We start from the raw sequence: 21,757 nt of genomic DNA, 5'->3' as shown, positions 1-21,757 counted from the left end.
ATACTGGTGGGGATGACAGCAGAGCAGAGTTGGCTGAAGTTTCTGGGAATAGTTCACAAGGCGCAGAATAGATTATGTCCCACAGAGGAAGTAGTTCTCAAATGGCTAGGGTAGGCAACCATGGCTGACAAGGGAAGTTAAGGACTGCATAAGGTAGCAAAAGTGAGTGGAAAATTGGATGATTGGGAAGCTTTTAAAATCCAACAAAAGGCAACTAAAAAAGCTGTAAGAAGAGAAAAGATGAAATATGAAGACAAACTAGCCAATAATATAAAGCAGAATACTGAAAGTTTTTTCAGTTATATAAAGAGTAAAAGAGAGGTGAGAATTGATATTGGTCCACTGGAAAATGATGCTGGTGAGGTAGCAATGGGGACAAAGAAATGGCAGATAAACTTAATGGGTACTTTGCATCTGTCTTCACTGTGGAAGAAACCAGCAGTGTGCCAGAGGTCCATGAGTGCCAGGGAGCAGGAGTGAGTGCCATTATTATTACAAAGGAAAAAGTGCAAACTCAATGTGAATAAGTCACCTGGACCAGATGGAATGCATCCCAGAGTCCTAAGACAGGTTGCTGAAGGATAATGGATGCATGGGTCATGATCTATCAAAAATCACTTGATTCCAGCATGGTCCTGGACTACAGGAAGATCACAAATGTCACTCCATTCTTCAGAATGGAGGAAGGCAAAAGAAAGGGAATTATAGGTCAGTTAGTCTAAACTCAGTGGTTGGGAAAGTGTCGTGTCTATTATTAACGATGAGGTTTTGGGGTACTTGGAGACTAATGATAAAATAATTCAAACTCAGCATGGGTTCTTTAAAGGGAAATCTTGTATGACAAATCTATTAGTGTTCTTCAAGGAAGTAACAAATAGGGTGGACAAAGGAGAGACAGTGTGTGACATTTGCTTGGATTTTTCGAAGGCATTTGATAAGGTGCTGCACATGAGGCTGCTTAACAAGACAAAATTCTTTGGCTCTACAGGAAAGATACTGGCATGGATAGCGGAATGGCTGACAGGTAGGAGACAGCAAGTGGGAATAAAAGAGGCCTTTTCTGGTTGGCTGTCAGTGACTAGCGGTGTTCCTCGCAGGTCAGTACTGGGACCGCTACTTTTCACAATGTTTGTCAGTGATTTAGATAATGGAATTGATGGTTTTGTGGCAAAGTTTGTGGATGATATGAAGATAGGTGGAAATGTAGGTAGTGCTGAGGAAGCAATGTGATTGCAGCAGGATGGACAAATGGGAAGAATGGGCAAAAAAGTGGCAGATGGAATACAGTGTTGGGAAATGTATGATAATGCATTTTGTAAAAGGAATAACAGTTGAAACTATTATCTAAGTGGGGTGAAGATTCAAATATCAGAGCTGCAGAGGGACTTAGGAGTCCTCGTGCAAGACTTCCAGAAGGTTAATTTACAGGTTGAGTCTATGGTAAAGAAGGAAAATGCAATGTTGACATTTATTTCAAGAGGAATAGAATATAAAAGCAAGGAGATAATGCTGAGCCTTTATAAAACACTAGTCAGGCTGCATTTGGGGTATTGTCAACAGTTTTGGGCCCCATATCTCGGAAAGAATGTGTTGTCATTGGAGAGAGTCTAGACGAGGTTTACGAGGATGACTCCGGGAATGAAGGGGCTAGTGTTTGAGGTGCATTTGGCAGCTTTGGGCCTGTACTCACCGGAATTTGGAATGTGGGGAATCTCTTTGAAACCCACTGAATGTTGAAAGGACTAGATAGGGTGGATATGGAGAGGATGTTTCCTATGATGGGGTTATCCAGAACTAGAGGGCACAGCCTCAAAACTGAGGGGTGAGCTTTTAGAACAGGAATATTTTTTAGCCAGAGAGTAGTAAATCTATGGAATGCTCTGCCACAGATTGCAGCGGAGGCCAAGTCTATGGGTATATTTAAGGTGGAAGTTGATAGTTTCCTGATTGGTCAGGGCATCAAAGGATATAGTGAGAAGGTAGGTGTATGAGGTTGAGTGGGATCTAGGATCAGCCATGATGGAATGGTGGAGCAGAATTGATGGGCTGAATGGCCTAATTCTACTCTTATGTCTTATGGTCTGTGTGGTGAGCCAGATCCTTACCCTCTTTGGGGACATAGACAGTGTCCTTGCAGAGTGCTGCTGTTTCGCTGAGTCCACAGAGGTTCTCAGAGAAGACACGGAAGTTGTAGTGATTCCCCATCACCAGGTTAGAGATGGTGTAGGTGGTGGCGTGCGATTTCTCCATCACGGTGAACCACTCCTGCCATGGGAGAAGGAGAATTCGTCACCAGGGCAAGGACTTTTTATCTCTGACAGTGTCAAACTCGGATTCATACATCTAGGAAACAGGCCCATCGAGTTCATGCCGACAATCAACCCCCCATTTTCCCTGATAGTTTCTCACTTAGTTCACTTGAACACAACCTCACTGTTTATTTATCTATCAATACTCTGTGGCCACTTTATTAGATACACCTGTACATCTGCTCGTTAATACAAAAATCTAATCAGCCAATCATGTGGCAGTAACTCAATGCAGACATGGTGAAGAGGTTTGGTTGTTGTTCAGAATGGGGAAGGAATGTGATCACACAACAGTCTTTAGAGATTGCAGAGAATGGTGTGAAACACAAACAAAAAACATCCAAGGAGCAGCAGTTCTGTGGGTGAAAGCACCTAATTAATGAGAGAGGTCATAGGAGAATCGCCAGACTGGTTCAAGCTGACAGGAAAGCAACAGTAACTCAAATAACCATGCATTACAACAGTGGTGTGCAGAAGAGCATCTCTGCATGCACAACACATTAAACCTTAAAGTGGATGGGCTACAGCAGCAGAAGACCACACTGGGTTCCACCCCTGTACCTAATAAAGTGCCCACGGAGTGCATTTTAAAACTTGCGTCTTTCACTGTACTGCTGCCACATATCAACAAAGTTTGCAACACATGTCAGTGGAAATAAGCATGATTGTGATTCTACATTCCCAACTCTTGGTAATGAACCCCTGGGTGTGGGAGGAAACCAGGCAGCACAAGGGGTGGTAAAGACCATGTGGTCACAGGGAGAATGTGCAGACTCCACATAGACAACATAGTGGGGATTGAACCTGAAGTTGTGTCCCATTCATGTTGAGTACAGTGGTGACTAGCTGTCTGACCATATTGAAGGACAGGGTGCATATGTATGAATGTATTGACACATGTTAGAACCTTATCCTGGATGTTGTTGGCTTAGCTATATCATTGTTATTTTCTTTACAACTACTTATACCTGCTAGCATTTTATGTAACTAACTGTATGTATGTAACTTTTTAGTATGATTCCTAGTGGTAACAATATGTATAAACAATTGTACATGCAATTGTTCAGTGTATCCCCCCATGGTTACACCTCCTTCAGTCATTCTGGAAATTTCCTGGAATTGCAATATTTGATAGAGGCTATCTGAGTGGTTAACTCTTATCTACAAATTTGAATGGAATGTTTCGTATCTGTATAAGGGCTGAAGACATTGGACCACCATCTTTCCTTACTCAACTAGACTTTTGCTTCTCCATATTACCAATTCTGTTTGTTCTATTAGGGCTTAAAACAATTGTGAAGCAATAAGTTTTATGCCTCTTTCTTGACTCCTGAAAGAACCGTGGATCAAAATGACATCAAAATCCAACAGGTTGCCAAGGCTACAGAATCTCCTCCCGCTATTCAAAAGACGAGAACCAACTTGTGTTTCAGCCTCACTTTATTGCAGCTACTTATGTCATGGAAGAGAATCCAGCTAGTGGTCCTGGCCTTCCTAGTCAGCGTCAAGAAACACCCAGCACACAGGGAGATGTAGACCGAAGGGACAGACAGGAGTTTGAATGGCAGACCTTCCTGGAACTGGGCTGAAGAGGCAGGAGATTCTTTCCTTTGAGTCTCTGATCTGAGGATTTATGTCTTTGATCAGACTGCATTTTGAGTATGGTGAGCAATTATGGGCCCCACATCTAAGAAATCATGTACTGGCATTGGAATGAGTCACGAAAGTGATCTCAGGAATGAAAGGGTTAATGTATGAGGGCATTTAGTGGCTCACTGGGGTTTAGAAGGATGAAGGGCGATCTCCATGAAACCTATCGAATATTGAAAGTCCTCGATAGAGTGGACACGGTCTCAGAAAAGAAGGACGTTCCTTTAGATGAGGAGGAATTTCATCAGCCAGAGGTGATGAATCTATGGACTTGGCTGTGGAGGCCAACTTATTGGGTATATTTAAACTGCAGGTTGATGGGTTCTTCATTAGTAAAGGATTCAGAGGTCTTGGGGAGAAGGCAGGAGAATGTGGTTGACAGAGATAATAAAGTAGTCATGATGGAATAATAGTGCAGGTTCAATGGGCTGAATGGCTTAATTCTGCTCCTATGTCTTGTAATCTTATGGCCGAGTCCTTGGACCAGATTGTTTGTACCGTTTGTGCTGAGGTGAAAGGGTGACTATTAACTTCTGGCTTCGATTGAATCAGCCAAATGGGGAAGTCAGAATTCTGGATCCTCTGGAAATGCTGTCCTATTAACTAGAGCAGTGGCCACCAGGCATGGTAGCCACTCGGTCACACACCTCCCCTCTACCCCACTACACACTCACCCCCGTCTTCTTGTCGGACTTCTGAATGGTGTAACCACTGATCTCGGTGTTTCCGTTATCCTTGGGGGGTTGCCACTGCAGGGTCACATTGCATCCCCACACACTGGCCAGCTTCAAGTTCTGTGGAGGTCCAGGCTTCTCTGTGGGTCAAACATATCAGAAGGTGGGTTTACAGCAGTAGGGGAGGGGACGCCTCAACCGCATTCATGAAGTGGCTGTCAGGACAGAGTTATTTACGGTTGAAATTGCCAGGGTAGTGACGTTTCTGGAAGACATGGTGTACACTGGGGTGTTGGACAAATGGGCAGGAGGTTTGGTATGTCAACAAAGACACTAGCAAATTTCTATAGCTCTACCACACAGAGCATTCAATGCCAGACCAAGGAACTGATTGTGGACTTCAGGAAGGAAAAGTCGAGGGAACACACACCAGTCCTCAATGAGGAATCAGCAGTGGAAGGGGTGAGCAGTTTCAAGTTCCTGAGTGTCAACATCTCTAAAGATGTATCCTGGGCCCAACATATTGATGCACTTATGAAGAAGGCACACCAGTGGCTATATGTCATTAGGAGTCTGAGAAAATTTGGTATCTCACCTGTGACGAAAGAGGGTTACAAAAGTACACATAGACTAAGATGTTAACTGTCCTGTGCTAGCACCAGTGGGATCAACAGTTGATCTGCCACCTGTCTTCAGGAGAGAGAGGTAAGTAAGACAATGGAGCAGCATTTGGAAATGTTAATGAAGAGACGAGAGAGTTTAACGGAAGGAGACACCGGTCTGAATATTGTCAAGACTGGCTCCTTTTGAACCCTGAACTGTTTGAAGTGTGATGGACAGGCGATACCCCAGCAGGGGGATAAAAAGGGGCAGGTTCGCTAAGACACCACACACGACACCACAAGGTAACGAGACCCTGGAAGCGGTGCACCCCCATAAGTCGGTGGGAGTTTTGGAGGTCTGGTCGTGGGACCAGCTATAGACGCACAGGGTGGAAAGATATGGTCGGCGGGAACCTGGTGTGTGTCCACCCTTGCCTGGGTGCCGGGTTCACCGCTGAAGAACAATCGTATCTGAAATGGAGGGGTCACAGTCGGTGACCTCAGAAGACATTACAAAGGGCTCGCCCGAAAGCTAACTGCGAGGAATATCAAAGGTCTGTTTGAATCCGATTTGAATATCAGCATTCACTCTCTCTCTCCCCAGCGGCACGACGGCGATTACTGCGAACTGAACTAAACTGAACTCTGTCACTTGTGATTGAACATTTTACTCCTAGACTGCTGATTGACCCTATTATCCTAGTTCTGTGTACATATGTGTTTATTCATTGCTAACCTGTTGCATTTATATCCTTACTATTAGAGTACTGTGTTGCTTATTTCTTTAATAAAACTTTCTTAGTTCCAATAATCCAGACTCCAACTGAGTGGTCCATTTCTGCTGGTTTGGCAACCCAGTTACGGGGTACGTAACACACCAAAGACTCTAATAAATTACTAAATCTCTATAGATGTATTGTGGAGAACATTCTAAGCAATTTCATCACCATCTGGTATGGAAGTGCTATGCAAGAGATTGGAAAAAGCTGTAGAGAGTTATAAACTCAGGCAGCTCCATCACAGGCACAAGCCTCTCCAGCATTGAGGACACCTTTAAACAACACACATGAAAGTTGCTGGTGAACGCAGCAGGCCAGGCAGCATCTCTAGGAAGAGGTACAGTCGACGTTTCGGGCCGAGACCCTTCGTCAGAACTAACTGAAAGAAGAGCTAGTAAGAGATTTGAAAGTGGGAGGAGGAGGGGGAGATCCAAAATGATAGGAGAAGACAGGAGAGGGAGGGATGGAGCCAAGAGCTGGACAGGTGATTGGCAAAAGGGATATGAGAGGATCATGGGACAGGAGGCCCAGGGTGAAAGAAAAGGGGGAGAGGGGAAAAACCCAGTGGATGGGCAAGGAGTATAGTGAGAGGGACAGAGGGAGAAAAAGGAGAGAGAGAGAAAGAATGTGTGTATATAAATAAATAATGGATGGGGTACAAGGGGGAGGTGGGGCATTAGTGGAAGTTTGAGAAGTATTTTTAAGGAGGAAGTTGATAGTTTCCTGATTGGTCAGACATCAAAGGATATGGCGAGAAGGCAGGTGTATAGGGTTGAATGGGATCCGGGATCAGCCATGGCAGAGCAGACACGATGAGCTGAATGGCCTAATTCTGCTCCTATGCCTTACCGATTATGGCCTTATATCTGCATGCTTTTATACATTGAGTTGCTGCTATATGATTGGCTGATTAGATATTTGCAAGAAAAATAATGTGAGTTGCCTTACTGACTGCTGCCCAGCAGCATTCACATCGACAGTGATGAAATGCTTTGAGAGGTTGCTCATGACTAGACTGAACTCTTGCCTCAGCAAGGATCTGGACCCACTGAAAATTTGCCTATCACCACAATAGATCAACAGCAGATGCAATTTCAATGGCTCTTAGACTACCTGGACGACACAAACACCTTTGTCAGGATGCTGTCTATCGACTATAGCTCTGCATTTAATACCTTCATTCCCACAATCCTGATTGATAAGTTACAGAACCTGGGCCTCTGTACCTCCCTCTGCAATTGAATCCTCGGCTTCCTAACCGGAAGACCACAATCTATGCGGATTGATAATAATATCTCCTCCTCGCTGACGATCAACACTGGTGCACCTCAGGGGTGTGTGCTTAGCCCACTGCTCTGCTCTCTCTATACCCATGACCATATGGCTAGGCATAGCTCAAATACCACCTATAATTTTGTCAGATGGAGAAAAGAGGGTGTACAGGAGTGAGATATGCCAACTAGTGGAGTGGTGTCGCAGCAACAACCTGGCAGTCAACGTCAGTAAGACAAAAGAGCTGATTGTGGACTTCAGGAAGAGTAAGATGAAGGAATGCATACCAATCTTCATAGAGGGATCAGAAGTGGAGAGAGTGAGCAGTTTCAAGTCCCTTGGTATCAAGATCTCTGAGGATCTAACCTGGTCCCAACATATTGATGCAGCTATAAAGAAGGCAAGACAGTGACTATACTTTCATTAGGAGTTTGAAGAGATTTGGTATGTCAACAAAAACACTCAAAAACTTCTATAGATGTACTGTGAAGAGCATTCTGACAGGCTGCATCACTCTCTGGACTGAAAGAAGCTGCAGAGGGTTGTAAATTTAGTCAGCTCCATCTTGGGTACTACCCTACAAAGTACCCAGGACATCTTCAAGGAGTGATGTCTCAGAAAGGCAGCATCCATTATTAAGGACCTCTAGCACCGGGCATGCCCTTTTCTCACTGTTACCATCAGGTAGGAGGTACAGAAGCTTGAAGGCACCCACTCAGGGATTCAGGAACAGCTTCTCCCCCTCTGCCATCTGATTCCTAAATGGACATTGAACCCTCGGACACTACCTCACTTTAACAGATATTATTTCCTGCTTTTGCATGATTTTAATCTATTGTGTATATATATATATATATATATATATATATATATATACTGTAATTGATTTACTTATTCATTTATTTATTTTCTGCTAGATTATAGAAACATAGAAACATAGAAAATAGGTGCAGGAGTAGGCCATTCGGCCCTTCGAGCCTGCACCGCCATTTATTATGATCATGGCTGATCATCCAACTCAGAACCCAGCCTTCCCTCCATACCCCCTGACCCCTGTAGCCACAAGGGCCATATCTAACTTCCTTTTAAACATAGCTAATGAACTGGCCTCAACAGTTTGCTGTGGCAGAGAATTCCACAGATTCACCACTCTCTGTGTGAAGAAGTTTTTCCTAACCTCGGTCCTAAAAGGCTTCCCCTCTATCCTCAAACTGTGACCCCTCGTTCTAGACCTCCCCAACATCGGGAACAATCTTCCCGCATCTAGCCTGTCCAATCCCTTTAGGATCTTATACGTTTCAATCAGATCCCCCCTCAATCTTCTAAATTCCAACGAGTACAAGCCCAGTTCATCCAGTCTTTCTTCATATGAAAGACCTGCCATCCCAGAAATCAATCTGGTGAACCTTCTTTGTACTCCCTCTATGGCAAAGATGTCTTTCCTCAGATTAGGGGACCAAAACTGCACACAATACTCCAGGTGTGGTCTCACCAAGGCCTTGTACAACTGCAGTAGTACCTCCCTGCTCCTGTACTCGAATCCTCTCACTATAAATGCCAGCATACCGTTCACCTTTTTCACCGCCTGCTGTACCTGCATGCCCACTTTCAATGACTGGTGTATAATGACACCCAGGTCTCGTTGCACCTCCCCTTTTCCTAATCGGCCACCATTCAGATAATAATCTGTTTTCCTATTTTTGCCACCAAAGTGGATAACTTCACATTTATCCACATTAAATTGCATCTGCCATGAGTTTGCCCACTCACCCAACCTATCCAAGTCACCCTGCATCCTCTTAGCATCCTCCTCACTGCTAACACTGCCACCCAGCTTCGTGTCATCCGCAAACTTGGAGATGCTGCATTTAATTCCCTCATCCAAGTCATTAATATATATTGTAAACAACTGGGGTCCCAGCACTGAGCCTTGCGGTACCCCACTAGTCACCGCCTGCCATTCTGAAAAGGTCCCATTTATTCCCACTCTTTGCTTCCTGTCTGCTAACCAATTCTCCACCCACACCAATACCTTACCCCCAATACCGTGTGCTTTAAGTTTGCACACTAATCTCCTGTGTGGGACCTTGTCAAAAGCCTTTTGAAAATCCAAATATACCACATCCACTGGTTCTCCCCTATCCACTCTACTAGTTACATCCTCAAAAAATTCTATGAGATTCGTCAGACATGATTTTCCTTTCACAAATCCATGCTGACTTTGTCCGATCATTTCACCGCTTTCCAAATGTGCTGTTATCACATCCTTGATAACTGACTCCAGCAGTTTCCCCACCACCGACGTTAGGCTAACCGGCCTATAATTCCCCGGTTTCTCTCTCCCTCCTTTTTTAAAAAGTGGGGTTACATTAGCCACCCTCCAACCCTCAGGAACTAGTCCAGAATCTAACGAGTTTTGAAAAATTATCACTAATGCATCCACTATTTCTTGGGCCACTTCCTTAAGCACTCTGGGATGCAGACCATCTGGCCCTGGGGATTTATCTGCCTTCAATCCCTTCAATTTACCTAACAGCACTTCCCTACTAACATGTATTTCGCTCAGTTCCTCCATCTCACTGGACCCTCTGTCCCTTACTATTTCTGGAAGATTATTTATGTCCTCCTTAGTGAAGACAGAACCAAAGTAATTATTCAATTGGTCTGCCATGTCCTTGCTCCCCATAATCAATTCACCTGTTTCTGTTTGCAGGGGACCTACATTTGTCTTTATCAGTCTTTTCCTTTTTACATATCTATAAAAGCTTTTACAGTCCGTTTTTATGTTCTCTGCCAGTTTTCTCTCATAATCTTTTTTCCCCTTCCTAATTAAGCCCTTTGTCCTCCTCTGCTGAACTCTGAATTTCTCCCAGTCCTCATGTACTGCATTGAACTGCTGCTGCTAAGTTAACAAATTTCACGACACATGCCAGTGACAAACCCGATTCTGATTCTGATTCTGCATCAATGAGCAGTACAATGTACAGCAATGTACAGCAGTGCCTAATACAGTGGCCACTGAGTGTATTTACTTTAGTATCCTATTGTAATTTTTTCACCTTCCATTGTTCTGTTTCCACAAAACATCAGATTTCACGATGTTTTCAGTGTATTTCCAAGTTCTGAAGCCTTCCATCGGTCAGTGAGTGAGCCTGCTTGGCTGCACCCAGCCACTGGTCACTGGGCTGGGCAGTGGGGGAGTGTCAGCAGGGAGAGAAGGCACCTGGCCTTGATCCAACTCAGAAGGAAGTGCCTGCCTTGAGAGTGGTCCTGCCACTCCAACACGGTATGTATGGGGGTTGTTTGTAACCCAGGGAGCTCCTCTACCTCCAAGACATGATTTGCGATTGAATATTGGTCTTACCCAATCCGTCATGGCTGGTCCCAAGCCCACCTGTAAAAGAAAGAGAGTTGGCTTGGAACTAGCAACCCCATCCTGTAAAAACTCAGAGCTACAGAAACACCAACAGAAGCTCCAAAGATCTCATCCCTGGGAGAGGAAAATGGGCTACACCTGGGGACAACTTGAAAGACTAGCCCAGGACAGAGGACTCCTGGAAGGGTAATGAACTAATCTATCAACCATTAGACTTACCCATGACCTGGATATCAATGATCACTTCATCTGTTGCTGAATCCACCTGGACCACCAGTTTGTACTTGCCCGAGTCCTTCCTCTCCAGCGTCCTGATGAAGAGGATGGCGTCATTAGCAGTACCACAGACACTCACCCGGTCAGAAGGCAGAGGCTGCCCATCCTTGGTCCATGAGATGGTGGGTTTCACGTTGCCCTGTGCAAAAGAGAATTCCTGTCACTGAGGGAGGAAAAATGGAAATGGGAAAACCAAGGCCACTCTTGCCACTCTTCTGACCGGATGCTCACCCACCAACGGGGAGCTCAGGTCATGTGCAGCTTTATAAATCACTAGTTAGGTCATGTCTGGAGTTTTGCGTACAATTCTGGTCATCCCATTATCGGAAGGATTTCGAGGCTCAGGAGAGGGTGCAGAAGAGGTTTGCCAGGATGCTGGCTGGATTAGAGGGCATGTGCTCTCTAAAGAGAGGCTGGACAAACTTGGGTTGTTTTCTCTGGAGAAGTGGAGGCTAAGGGGAGATCTGATAGAGATTTATAAGATTATGAGAGGCATACAGAAGTACAGCACAGAAACAGGCCCTTTGGCTCATCTAGTCCATGCTAAAACCATTTAAAATGCCTGCTCCTGTTGACCTACATTGGAACCATAGCTTTCCATATTGCTACTATCCAAACTGCTCTTAAACATTGAAATCGATCTTGCATGCACCACTTGTGCAGCTCATTTCACATTCTCATGTCCTTCTGAGTGAAGAAGTTTCCCCTCATGTTCCCCTTAAACTTTTCACATTTCACCCTTAACCCATGCCCTCTGGTTAAAGTCATTCCCCCCCCCCCCACCCCACCCAGCTCAATGAGAAAAGCCTGCAAGTATTTACACGATCTCTACCCTCAGAGTGTAGACAAACAGTATTTTTTGCCTGGATTTGAAACATCTAATACCAGAGGGCATGCATTTAAGGTAGGAGGGGGTAATTTCAAAGGAGATGTGAGGGGCAAGTGTTTTTACACAGTGGTGGGTGCCTGGAATGCATTGCCTCGGGTGGCGTAAGAGGCAGATACGTTAGAGACCTTTAGAGATGTTTAGATATGCTCATGAATGTGTGGGAAATGGAAGGATATGGACATTGTGTAGACAGAGGGGATTGGTTTACTTGGCCAATTGTTTACTAATTTAATTGGTTGGGTACAGCATTGTGGACTGAAGGTGCTGGTTCTGTGTTGTTCTGTTCTATATTCTAAATGCAAGGGTGGGATGGGCTCAGGTGGCCTACTCCTGCCCCTATCTAGTCATATTTTGTTGTGTCAGGAGTTCCTGAGTCTCCTTCAACCCAACACTACTTTGCTATTCCTCTTTCACACTATTTACTTACTCATTTATTATAATTTCTTTTATGTATTGTTCTGTACTGTTGTCACAAAACAATAAATGTCACAGCATCAGGGAGGAGGTACAGGAGCCTGAAGACACACACTCAATGCTTTAGGAACAGTTTATTCCCCTCCACCATCAGATTTCTGAATGGTCTGTGAAACCACGAGCACCACCGGCTCCTTCCTCTCCTTGAACATTTATTTAGTTTTATAGTACAGAGGATTCTGCTTCATTCGGCCTTCACTTCATCGGGGCAGTTGCTTACATAGGACAACTCTTCAAGAATAAAAAACAATCGAGAAATAGCCGGGATTCCTTTGTTTATTTGGGACACAATGCCATTTAATGGAGGCAGGCACTGATGCCAAACAGTTTCTAACTCATATCACTTGCATGGCTGTTAGACACTACATCATGCTTAGAGGGAACATTTTTAAGTAGCGTCAGTTGCATGTGCTCAAAAAGGAGTCATATTTTGTCACTGATAATTGGTGAGAAATAAGTAGTAAGACAATTCACAACTGCTTTGCTCAGGGTGGTTTCAAGCATTGAGGCGTAGAGATACCAGAAATGACTGGGAGTGAAAATGGAACGATTTCTCTACTTCAACAAGTTAGGAAGTACAAAGAATTTGAAGGTATCAATAATCATCTTGAATATTACAATGAAAATGAAGATTTGGAGGATGCAATCGTTGATAGCATTGTAGGAAGGCAGTCCATTATCTGCACTAGGTGTCTGCAGTGATTTTGTTCATTTACAGACAATCACATAACATCAATGACTATTATGAAATAATACAGTTTTATGGTTCTGGAGCAGCATTGGTAGCGTTCTAACTTGTTCTGTATTCCATTTAAATAAATAATTTATTACTTATTTAAATGGTAGTTTCTCTTTTTCATATCTTCTAAAATATTTTCATGAAGCTTCAACCAATTGGGACAGCTGCTTAATTGGGCCAAAATTTCCAAGTCTTGATTAACTGGAATCCACTGTAATGTTTTTGTAGTTTACTATACTGCTGCTACCAAACAAGAGACTTCCTGACATCCAAGTGAGTGATAACGAACCTGAATCTGATTCTGATGCATGCACTGGGCCACAGTTCATGGGGAGACAGAACTTCGCCAATGTCCAGGAAAATAAAAGGTACTGAGAAAAATTTGTTCCAGAAATTTGCTTAAATATTTGTTTTTAATTGAAAGGTGGTTTTGTTTATGGTCAGGATCACACTAATTTCAATCTTAAGGAATTCAGGAATAGATTGTTGCATATTGATACTTCAACACAGCAGCGTCTCCACTTCCTAAGAAGATTGAGGCTAGCGAGGCTTCACCATCCCCCGTTGTAACTTGTTTTTACAGGAGCACCATCGAGAGTGTCCTGACCAGCTGCATTACTGTCTGGTACAGGAATTGCAAGGCATCTGACTGCAAGTTGCTACAAAGGATTGTGAGGTCTGCTGAGAGTACAATCAAGTCTCTCTTCCACCCATCAGAGACATTTATCAGGAGCAGGGCCCCCGGCATTGCCAATGATCCAACCCTTCCATCTATCCAACCATTTCTACCATCCCCTACCATCAGGCAGGAGGCACGGTGGCATTAGAACAAGATCTGTTAGGATGGGAAATAGTTTCTTCCCTCCAGCCTGTGAGACTGCTGAACTCCCTGCCGCCATTCATAAGATCACAAAACATAGGAGCAGAATTAGGCCATTCAGCCCATCGAGTTTGCTCTGCCATTCCATCCTGGTTGATTTATTATTCCCCTCAATCCCATTCTCCTGCCTTTTCCCTGTAGCCTTATACTCCCCGTTAAATCAAAAACTTATCAACCATGTTAAATATATCCAATGAGTTGGCCTTCATAGCTCTCTGGGCAATGAATTCCTCAGATTCACCATGTGCTGGTAAAATAAAAATTCCTCATCTCTGTTCTCAATGGATATCCCTCTATTCTGAAGCCGTGCCCTCTGGTCCAAGACTCCTCCACAATAGCAAACATCCTATAAGACATAGGAGCCAAATAGGCCATTTGGCCCATTGAATCTATCCACCATTCAATCATGGCTAATCCTTTTTTCCCCTAGGTAGTACAGCAGAACTTAAACAAATTGGAAGTATGGGCAAAAAAAGTGGCAGATGGAATATAGGTTGAGTCTGTGGTAAAAAGGGCCAATGCAATGTTGGCATTTATTTCTAACGGAATAGAATATAAAAGCAAGGCGATAATGCAGAGCCTTTATAAGGCACTAGTCAGACTGCACTTGCAGTATTGTCAACAGTTTTGGGTCCCATATCTCAGAAAGGATGTGTTGTCATTGGAGAGAGTCCAGAGGAGGTTCAAGAGGATGATTCTGGCAACAGAAAGCGTTAACATATGAGAAATGCTTGGCAGCTTTGGGACTGCACTCACTGAAATTTAGAAGAATGCAGGGGGATCTCATTGAAACCTACTGAATGTTGAAAGGACTAGATAGGGTGGATGTGGAGAGGATGTTTCCCCTGGTGGGTGTATCCAGAATGAGTGGGCACAGCCTCAAAATTGAAGAGTGACCCTTTAGAACAGAGAAATCTTTTTAGTCAGAGAGCAGTGAATCTGTGGAGGCTAAGTTTGTTGGTATAGTTGATATTTCTCTGATTGGTCAAGGCATCTAAGGATATGGTGAGAAGGCAGGTGTTTGGGGTTGAGTGGAATCCAGGATCAGTCATGATGGAATGGCAGAGCAGACTCGATTGGCTGAATGGCCTAATTCTGCTCTTATGTCTCAGGCTCTAAAAGGATCCTTTCATTTCCACTTGCTGCCTCCTACCAATCATCCAATGCTCTAATCATGCAGTAACTTTCCTGTAATAGCTCTTAACTTGGTAAGCAGTCTCATTTGTGGCACCTTATCAAAGGCTTTCTGAAAATCCAAATATACAACATCCACTGCTTCTCGTTTATCTATCCTACTTGTAATTTCCTCAAAGAATTCCAACAGGTTCGTAAGGCAAGATTTTCCCTTAAGGAAAACATGTTGACTTTGTCCTATCTTGTCCTACCTTGTACTCCATATCCTCATCCTGAACAATTGACTCCAATATCTTCCCAACCACTGAGATTAGGCTAACTGGTCTATAATTTTCTTTCTGCTGCATTCCTCCTTTCTTAAGGAGTGGAGTGACATCTGCAATTTTCCAGTCTTCTGGAACCATGCCAGAGTCCAATGATTTTTGAAAGATCACTGCTAATGCTTCCACAATCTCTACCACTATCTCTTTCAGAACCCTAGGGTGCACTTCATTTGGTCCAGGTGTCTTACGTACCCTGAGGTCTTTCAGCTTTTTGAACACCTTCCTTGTAATAGTAACTGCACCCACTTCTCTTCCTTCACACACTACAACATCTGACACACTGCTATTGTCTTCCACAATGAAGACTGATACAAAATACTCATTTAGTTCATTTCCTTGTCCCTCTGTTATTATTTCTCCAGCCTTATTTTCTAGCGGTCCTATATCCACTCTTGTTTCTATTTTATTTTTAACATACTTGAAAAAGCTTTTACTATCCACTTTGATATTGTTCACTAGCTTGTTTTCATATTTCATCTTTTCCCTTCTAACGATTCTTTAAGTTGCTTTCTATAGGCTTTTAAAAGCACCACAATCCTCTGTCTTCCCACTCATTTTTGCTTTGTTGTATTCCCTCTCTTTTGCTTTTACATTAGCTTTGACTTCCCTTGTCAGCCACGGTTATACTACTTTACCATTTGAGTATTTCTTTGTTTTTGGAATACATCTGTTCTTCACCTTCCTCATTTCTCCCAGAAACACACGCCATTGCTGTTCTGCTGTCCTCCTGCCAGCATCTCCTTCCAATTTATTTAGCCATCTCCTCTCCTATACCACTCTAATTTCCTGCTGAAATACTGCTACATCAGACTTTACTTTCTCTCTATCAAATTTCAAGTTAAACTCAATCATATTGTGATCACTGCTTCCTCAGTGTTCCTTTACCTTAAGCTTCCCTAATCCCTTACGTAACACCCAATCCAGTATAGCTGATCCCCTAGCAGGCTCAGTGACAAACTACTCTAAAAAGCCATTTCATAGGCATTCAACAAACTCACTCTCAAAGAGAATCAATATCCTGTCTGGGAGCTTTTCTCAGGAGGGTTTAAACTATTTTGGCTAGGGGTGGAAACTAGAGCAGCAGGTGAGAGAGTGAAGGGATGTAGAGGACGGTAGATGTCAGGGCCAGTAAGAACAGGCCAGAGCAAAGTAATAGATATGATGGGACTGATAGTGTGTGTATTTTAATGCTAGGAGTATTATGGGCAAAGGTGATGAACTTAGAGCATGGATCAGTACAAGGAACCATGATGTTGTGGCCATTACAGAAAAGTGGTTGAGAGAGAGACAGGAATGGGTGCTTAGTGCCCCAGGGTTTTCACATTTTAGAAAAGATAGAGAGGAGGTAAAAGAGGTGGGGATTTGCACTACTAATCAGAGAACAATACCACAGCTGCACTGAGGACATTATGCCCAATGTGTGTATATGGGTGAAACACAAAAATAGTAAGTGTGAAATCACTCTGATGGGATTGTACTACAGACCCCCGTCTTCACCCACTCCCACACCCCCCCCCCATTAGCCATCAGGACATTGAGAAACAGATACGCAGATAGATTCAGGAAAGATGTCAAAACAATATGATTGCTGTCATGAGGAACTTCAACTTCCCTAATATAAACTGGTCTTTCTGAGTGCAAGAGGTTTAGATGGGACAGAGTTGTTAGGGGGTTTCTCAAATCAATATGCAGATAGTCCAACAAGAGGAGGGGCTTTACTGCAGCTGGTGTTGGGTAATGACCGACCTACAGTGGTCAGTTAGGGAATAGTGAACACAACTCGATGAGTTTTAAGACAGCTACAGATAAGGAGAAGAATGATCTTTGTGGGAGAGCATTAAATTGGAGCAGGGCAAATTCTGTGAGGATTAGGCACGAACTAGGGCGAGTTCACTGGAAGCAGCTGTTTTTGTCAAGCCACATCTCACACAGGGAGGGTGTTTGAAGTCCAACTGCACAGCTTACAGAACAGTCAGAAGGAAGGACAAGGATAGTAAGGTAAAAGAACCTTGGATGTCCAGAGAGGTGATGAATTTAGTCAAGAAGAGAAAGGAAAAGTATGTGCAGCTTAGGAAGCTGGAATCAAACAGGACCCTGGAGGATTATAAAGAAATCAAGAAGGTGCCATGTAAAGTCCTTGGCAAGTCAGATTAAAGAGCAAGAGGATAACTAGAGAGAGGGTAGGACCACTCAAAGATAAAGCCGGGGGGAACAATTGCTTGGTTGTACCGGATATGGTGAGGGTCTTATTGAGTACTTTCCATCAGTAAGATGTAAGAAGAAAGATGTGGAGAATAGGGAGATCAGTGCTGAGAATATTAATATGCTAGGGCATTTTGAAGTAAAGGAAGAGGTTGAATTGAGTCTCTTAAAGAGTATTAACGTAGAAACATAGAAAACCTACAACACAATACGGGCCCTTTGGCCCACAATGCTGTGCCGAACATGTACTTACTTTAGAAGTTACCTAGGGTTACCCATAGCCCTCAAATTTTCTGAGCTCTGTGTACCTGTCCAAGAGTCTCTTAAAAGACCCTCTCGTATCTTCCTCCACCATCGTCGCCAGCAGCCCATTCCATGCAATCATCACTCTCTGTGTAAAAAACTTACCCCTGACATCTCCTCTGTACCCACTTCCAAGCCCTCTCGTGTTAGCCATTTCAGTGCTGAGAAAAAGCCTCTGACTATCCACACAATCAATCCCTCTCATCATCTTATACACCTCTATCAGGTCACCTCTCATCCTCCATCACTCCAAGGAGAAAAGGCCGAGTTCACTCAACCTATTCTGAAAGGCATGCTCCCCAATCCAGGCAACATCCTTGTAAATCTCCTCTGCACCCTTTCTATGGCTTCCACATCCTTCCTGTAGTGAGGTGGCCAGAACTGAGCACAGTTCTCCAAGTGGGGTCTGACCAGGGTCCTATATAGCTGCAACATTACCTCTCGGCTCCTAAATTCAATTCCACGATTGATGAAGGCCAATACACCGTACGCCTTCTTAACCACAGAGTCAACCTGCACAGCAGCTTTGAGTGTCCTATGGACTCAGACTCCAAGATCCCTCTGATCCTCCATACTGCCAAGATTCTTACCATTAATGCTATATTCTGCCATCATATTTGACCTATAAAAATGAACCACCTCACACTTATCTGGGTTGAACTCCATCTGCAACTTCTCAGACCAGTTTTGCATCCTATTGATGTCCCGCTGTAACTCCTGACAACCCTCCACACTATTCACAACACCCCCAACCTTTGTGTCATCAGCAAATTTACTAACCCATCCCTCCACTTCCTCATCCAGGTCATTTATAAAAATCACGAAAAGAAGGGGTCCCAGTACAGATCCCTGAAGCACACCACTGGTCACCAACCTCCATGCAGAATATGACCTGTCTACAACCACTCTTTGCCTTCTGTGGGCAAGCCAATTCTGGACCCACAAAGCAAGGTCCCCTTGGATCCCATGCCTCCTTACTTTCTCAATAAGCCTTGCATGGGGTACCTTATCAAATGCCTTGCTGAAATCCATATACACTACATCTTCCTTCATCAATGTGTTTAGTCACATCCTCAGAAAATTCAATCAGGCTCGTAAGGGATGATCCGCCCTTGACAAAGCTATGCTGACTATTCCTAATCATATTAAGGTGGGTGACCCAGTGCCTGATGGAATATACCCCAGGTTATTGAGAGAAGTGAGAGAAGAGATTGTTCGGGCCTTGACCAATATCATCATGTCCTCTCTAGCCACAGGCAAAGCCCCAGAGGATGGCAAGTAGCTAATGTCCAAGAAGGGGACGAGGGATAATCCTGGAACCTGTAGACCAGTGAGTTTCACGTCAGTGTTAGGGAAATTACTGTATTTAACTCTTAGGGACAGGATTTATGAGCATTTGGAAAACCATGGTCTAATTAAACCATGGCTTCGTGTGGGGAAGGTAGTGTCTTACAAACTTGGTTGAGTTTTTTAACGTGGTGACGAGGGTGATTGATGAAGGTAGAGCTGTGGATGTTGTCTACATGGATTTTAGTAAGGTTTGACAAGGTCCCTCATGGGAGGCTCATCCAGAAGATTAAGATGCATGGGACCCATGGTGAATTGGCTGTTTAGGTTCAGAACAGGTTTGCCCATTGAAGACAGAGTGTAGTGATCAAAAGGACTTACTCTAGCTAGAGGTCTGTGATTAGTGGTGTCCCGCAGGAATCTGTACTGGGATTAGTGGTGTCCTGCAGGAATCTGTGCTGGGATTAGTGGTGTCCTGCAGGAATCTCTGCTGGGATTAATGGTATCCCACAGGAATCTGTTCTGGGAGTAGTGGCGTCCTGCAGGAATCTGTGCTGGGATTAGTGCTGTCCTGCAGGAATCTGTGCTGGGGTTAGTAGTGTCCTGCAGGAATCTGTGCTGGGGTTAGCGGTGTCCTGCAGGAATCTGTACTGGGAACCCGAGGGGAGAACCTGACAGAGGTTTATGAGATTATCACAGTCCGAGATGGAGTAGACTGAGAGTATCTGTGTCCCAGGGTAGAAATGGCTAATACCAGGAGGTGTGTATTGAAGGTGAGAGGGGGTAATTTCAAAGGTGATGTGACAGGCAAGTGTTTTTTACACAGAGAGTGGCGGTTGCCTGGCATGTGCTGCCTGGGGTATAGACACATGAATGTGAGGAAAGTGGAAGGATATGGACATTGTGTAGGTGGAAGAGATTATTTAGTTAGTCATTTGGTTACTAATTTAATTATGGGACAAAGGGCCTGTTTCTGTGCTTTGTCCCACCCATTCCCAGTGGAATTACTTTCACGCGGGTAAGAAAGATTAGCACAATATCGATTAAACCAATCTGTGAGAACGATGGGTCAGAGCGGTGCGACAATGGGCCACCCTCCCCCCCCACCACACCCCCCTTCCATTCCCTGTTACTCACATGGATTGGGATGGACAGGTTCAACTTCTGTCCAACCTTCCGAATGTAAGTGTCCCTGAGATTGCGGGGTAAACGGATCTTGGGGCGAGCTGCAGAAAAAGAGGCAAGTTGTAATGAGCAAAGGGCAGAATATCAAGGGAAGAAAGAAAGATTTGTATCTGCCCACCTCAAGGTTTCTAAAACTAGGCAGCATTATATTAGGCCCAAGGGATAAAGATTTCCTAGGAAATCTGAGCAACAGTCTTCTCAACCAGGCATGGAACTCTCTGCATGAGCATATTCTGGAGACAGACACCCTCACAATGTTTCAGAAGTATTTAGATGAACTCTTCAGTTGCAAAGGTATTGAAAGCCATTAGACATAGGAGCAGAATTAGTCCATTTGGCCCATCGAGTCTGCTCCACCATTCCATCATGGCTAATTTATTATCCCTCTCAACACCTTTCTCATACCTTCTCCTCGTAACTTTTGACACCCTGACTAGTCAAGAACCTATCAACCTCCACTTTAAAAAAAGGCCAATAACTTCCACAGTTTCAAGTTAAAAGTACAATTATCATCAAAGTACGTATACAGTATGCGACCTTGAGATTTGTCTTCTTGCCGACAGCCACAAAGCAAAGAAACACCATAGAACACAGTTAAAGAAAACCCCCTCAGTACAAGATCATAAGGTGTGTAAAAAAAGAACAAATCATGCAAACAGCAAAAAGCCAACAAATAACACACAAAACATTAAACATCAAACCACCAGAGACCCCAGGCATGAGTCCACAGCCACAAGCTGCTGCGGGGAGTAAGGACAGTCCAGGAGCTGATGCAGCAGTCACAGTCGTCGAGTCAGTCGGTTCAGTGCTGCGTCAATGGCTTCAGACCACAACCGCAGATCCAGTCAGTGCTGAAGCATCGCGATCAAAGAGTAAAGCGTGTTCAGCATTCAGGACATTAAACATCAAACCAGAGCTGAAAGTGAGTTGACAGCTACGAGCCACGAGCTATGAGCTGCTCAGGCAAACAAACCCTGTAACATGAAACCCAATGTTCCTACACTTCCCAAGGCATTTTACAGATACTCAGGTAGTTTTAGAGTCATCGAGGTAGACAGCATGGACACAGGCCCTTCAGCCCAAAACCAAATGTTAACCAAATTGCCTACCTGAGCCAATCCTATTTGCATGCATTTGCTCCATATCCCTCTGAACCTTTCCTGATAACGTACTTGTCCAAAAGTTCTTTAAAAACTTTGTAATGGCACCCCCTTTCTCTACCATCTCCTCTGGAGGCTCGTTCCAAATACCCACCTACCTCTGAGTGAAAAAATGCCCCTCCAGTTCAGTTGAAATTCAGTTTACTGTCACTCAACCATACGTATGTGTACCTCCAACGAAACAAATGTATTCATGTGTACCCCCAACGAAACAACTGAACGCACGTGTACCAACAAGACAAC

The 21,757-nt window shown here is 44.0% G+C and overlaps 1 protein-coding gene across 1 annotated transcript in view; it reads right to left on the bottom strand.

Annotated features, from left to right (window-relative positions):
• The window catches only part of LOC134355953 (myosin-binding protein H-like), an 87,131-nt gene that overhangs the window by 17,785 nt on the left and 47,589 nt on the right, over nucleotides 1-21,757 (bottom strand). The window contains exons 4-7 of the mRNA XM_063066495.1: nucleotides 20,307-20,395; nucleotides 10,882-11,077; nucleotides 4,634-4,773; nucleotides 2,106-2,265 (exon numbers count right to left, since the gene is read on the bottom strand). Of these exons, the coding sequence (XP_062922565.1) occupies nucleotides 2,106-2,265; nucleotides 4,634-4,773; nucleotides 10,882-11,077; nucleotides 20,307-20,395 (585 nt within the window). The remainder of the gene's footprint in view (nucleotides 1-2,105; nucleotides 2,266-4,633; nucleotides 4,774-10,881; nucleotides 11,078-20,306; nucleotides 20,396-21,757) is intronic.

This window comes from Mobula hypostoma, chromosome 13, assembly GCF_963921235.1.
Source record: "Mobula hypostoma chromosome 13, sMobHyp1.1, whole genome shotgun sequence".
Taxonomy (NCBI): Eukaryota; Metazoa; Chordata; class Chondrichthyes; order Myliobatiformes; family Myliobatidae; genus Mobula; species Mobula hypostoma.
The sequence above is the reverse complement of the archived record's forward strand: the minus strand, read 5'-3'. Positions and strand labels throughout refer to the sequence as shown.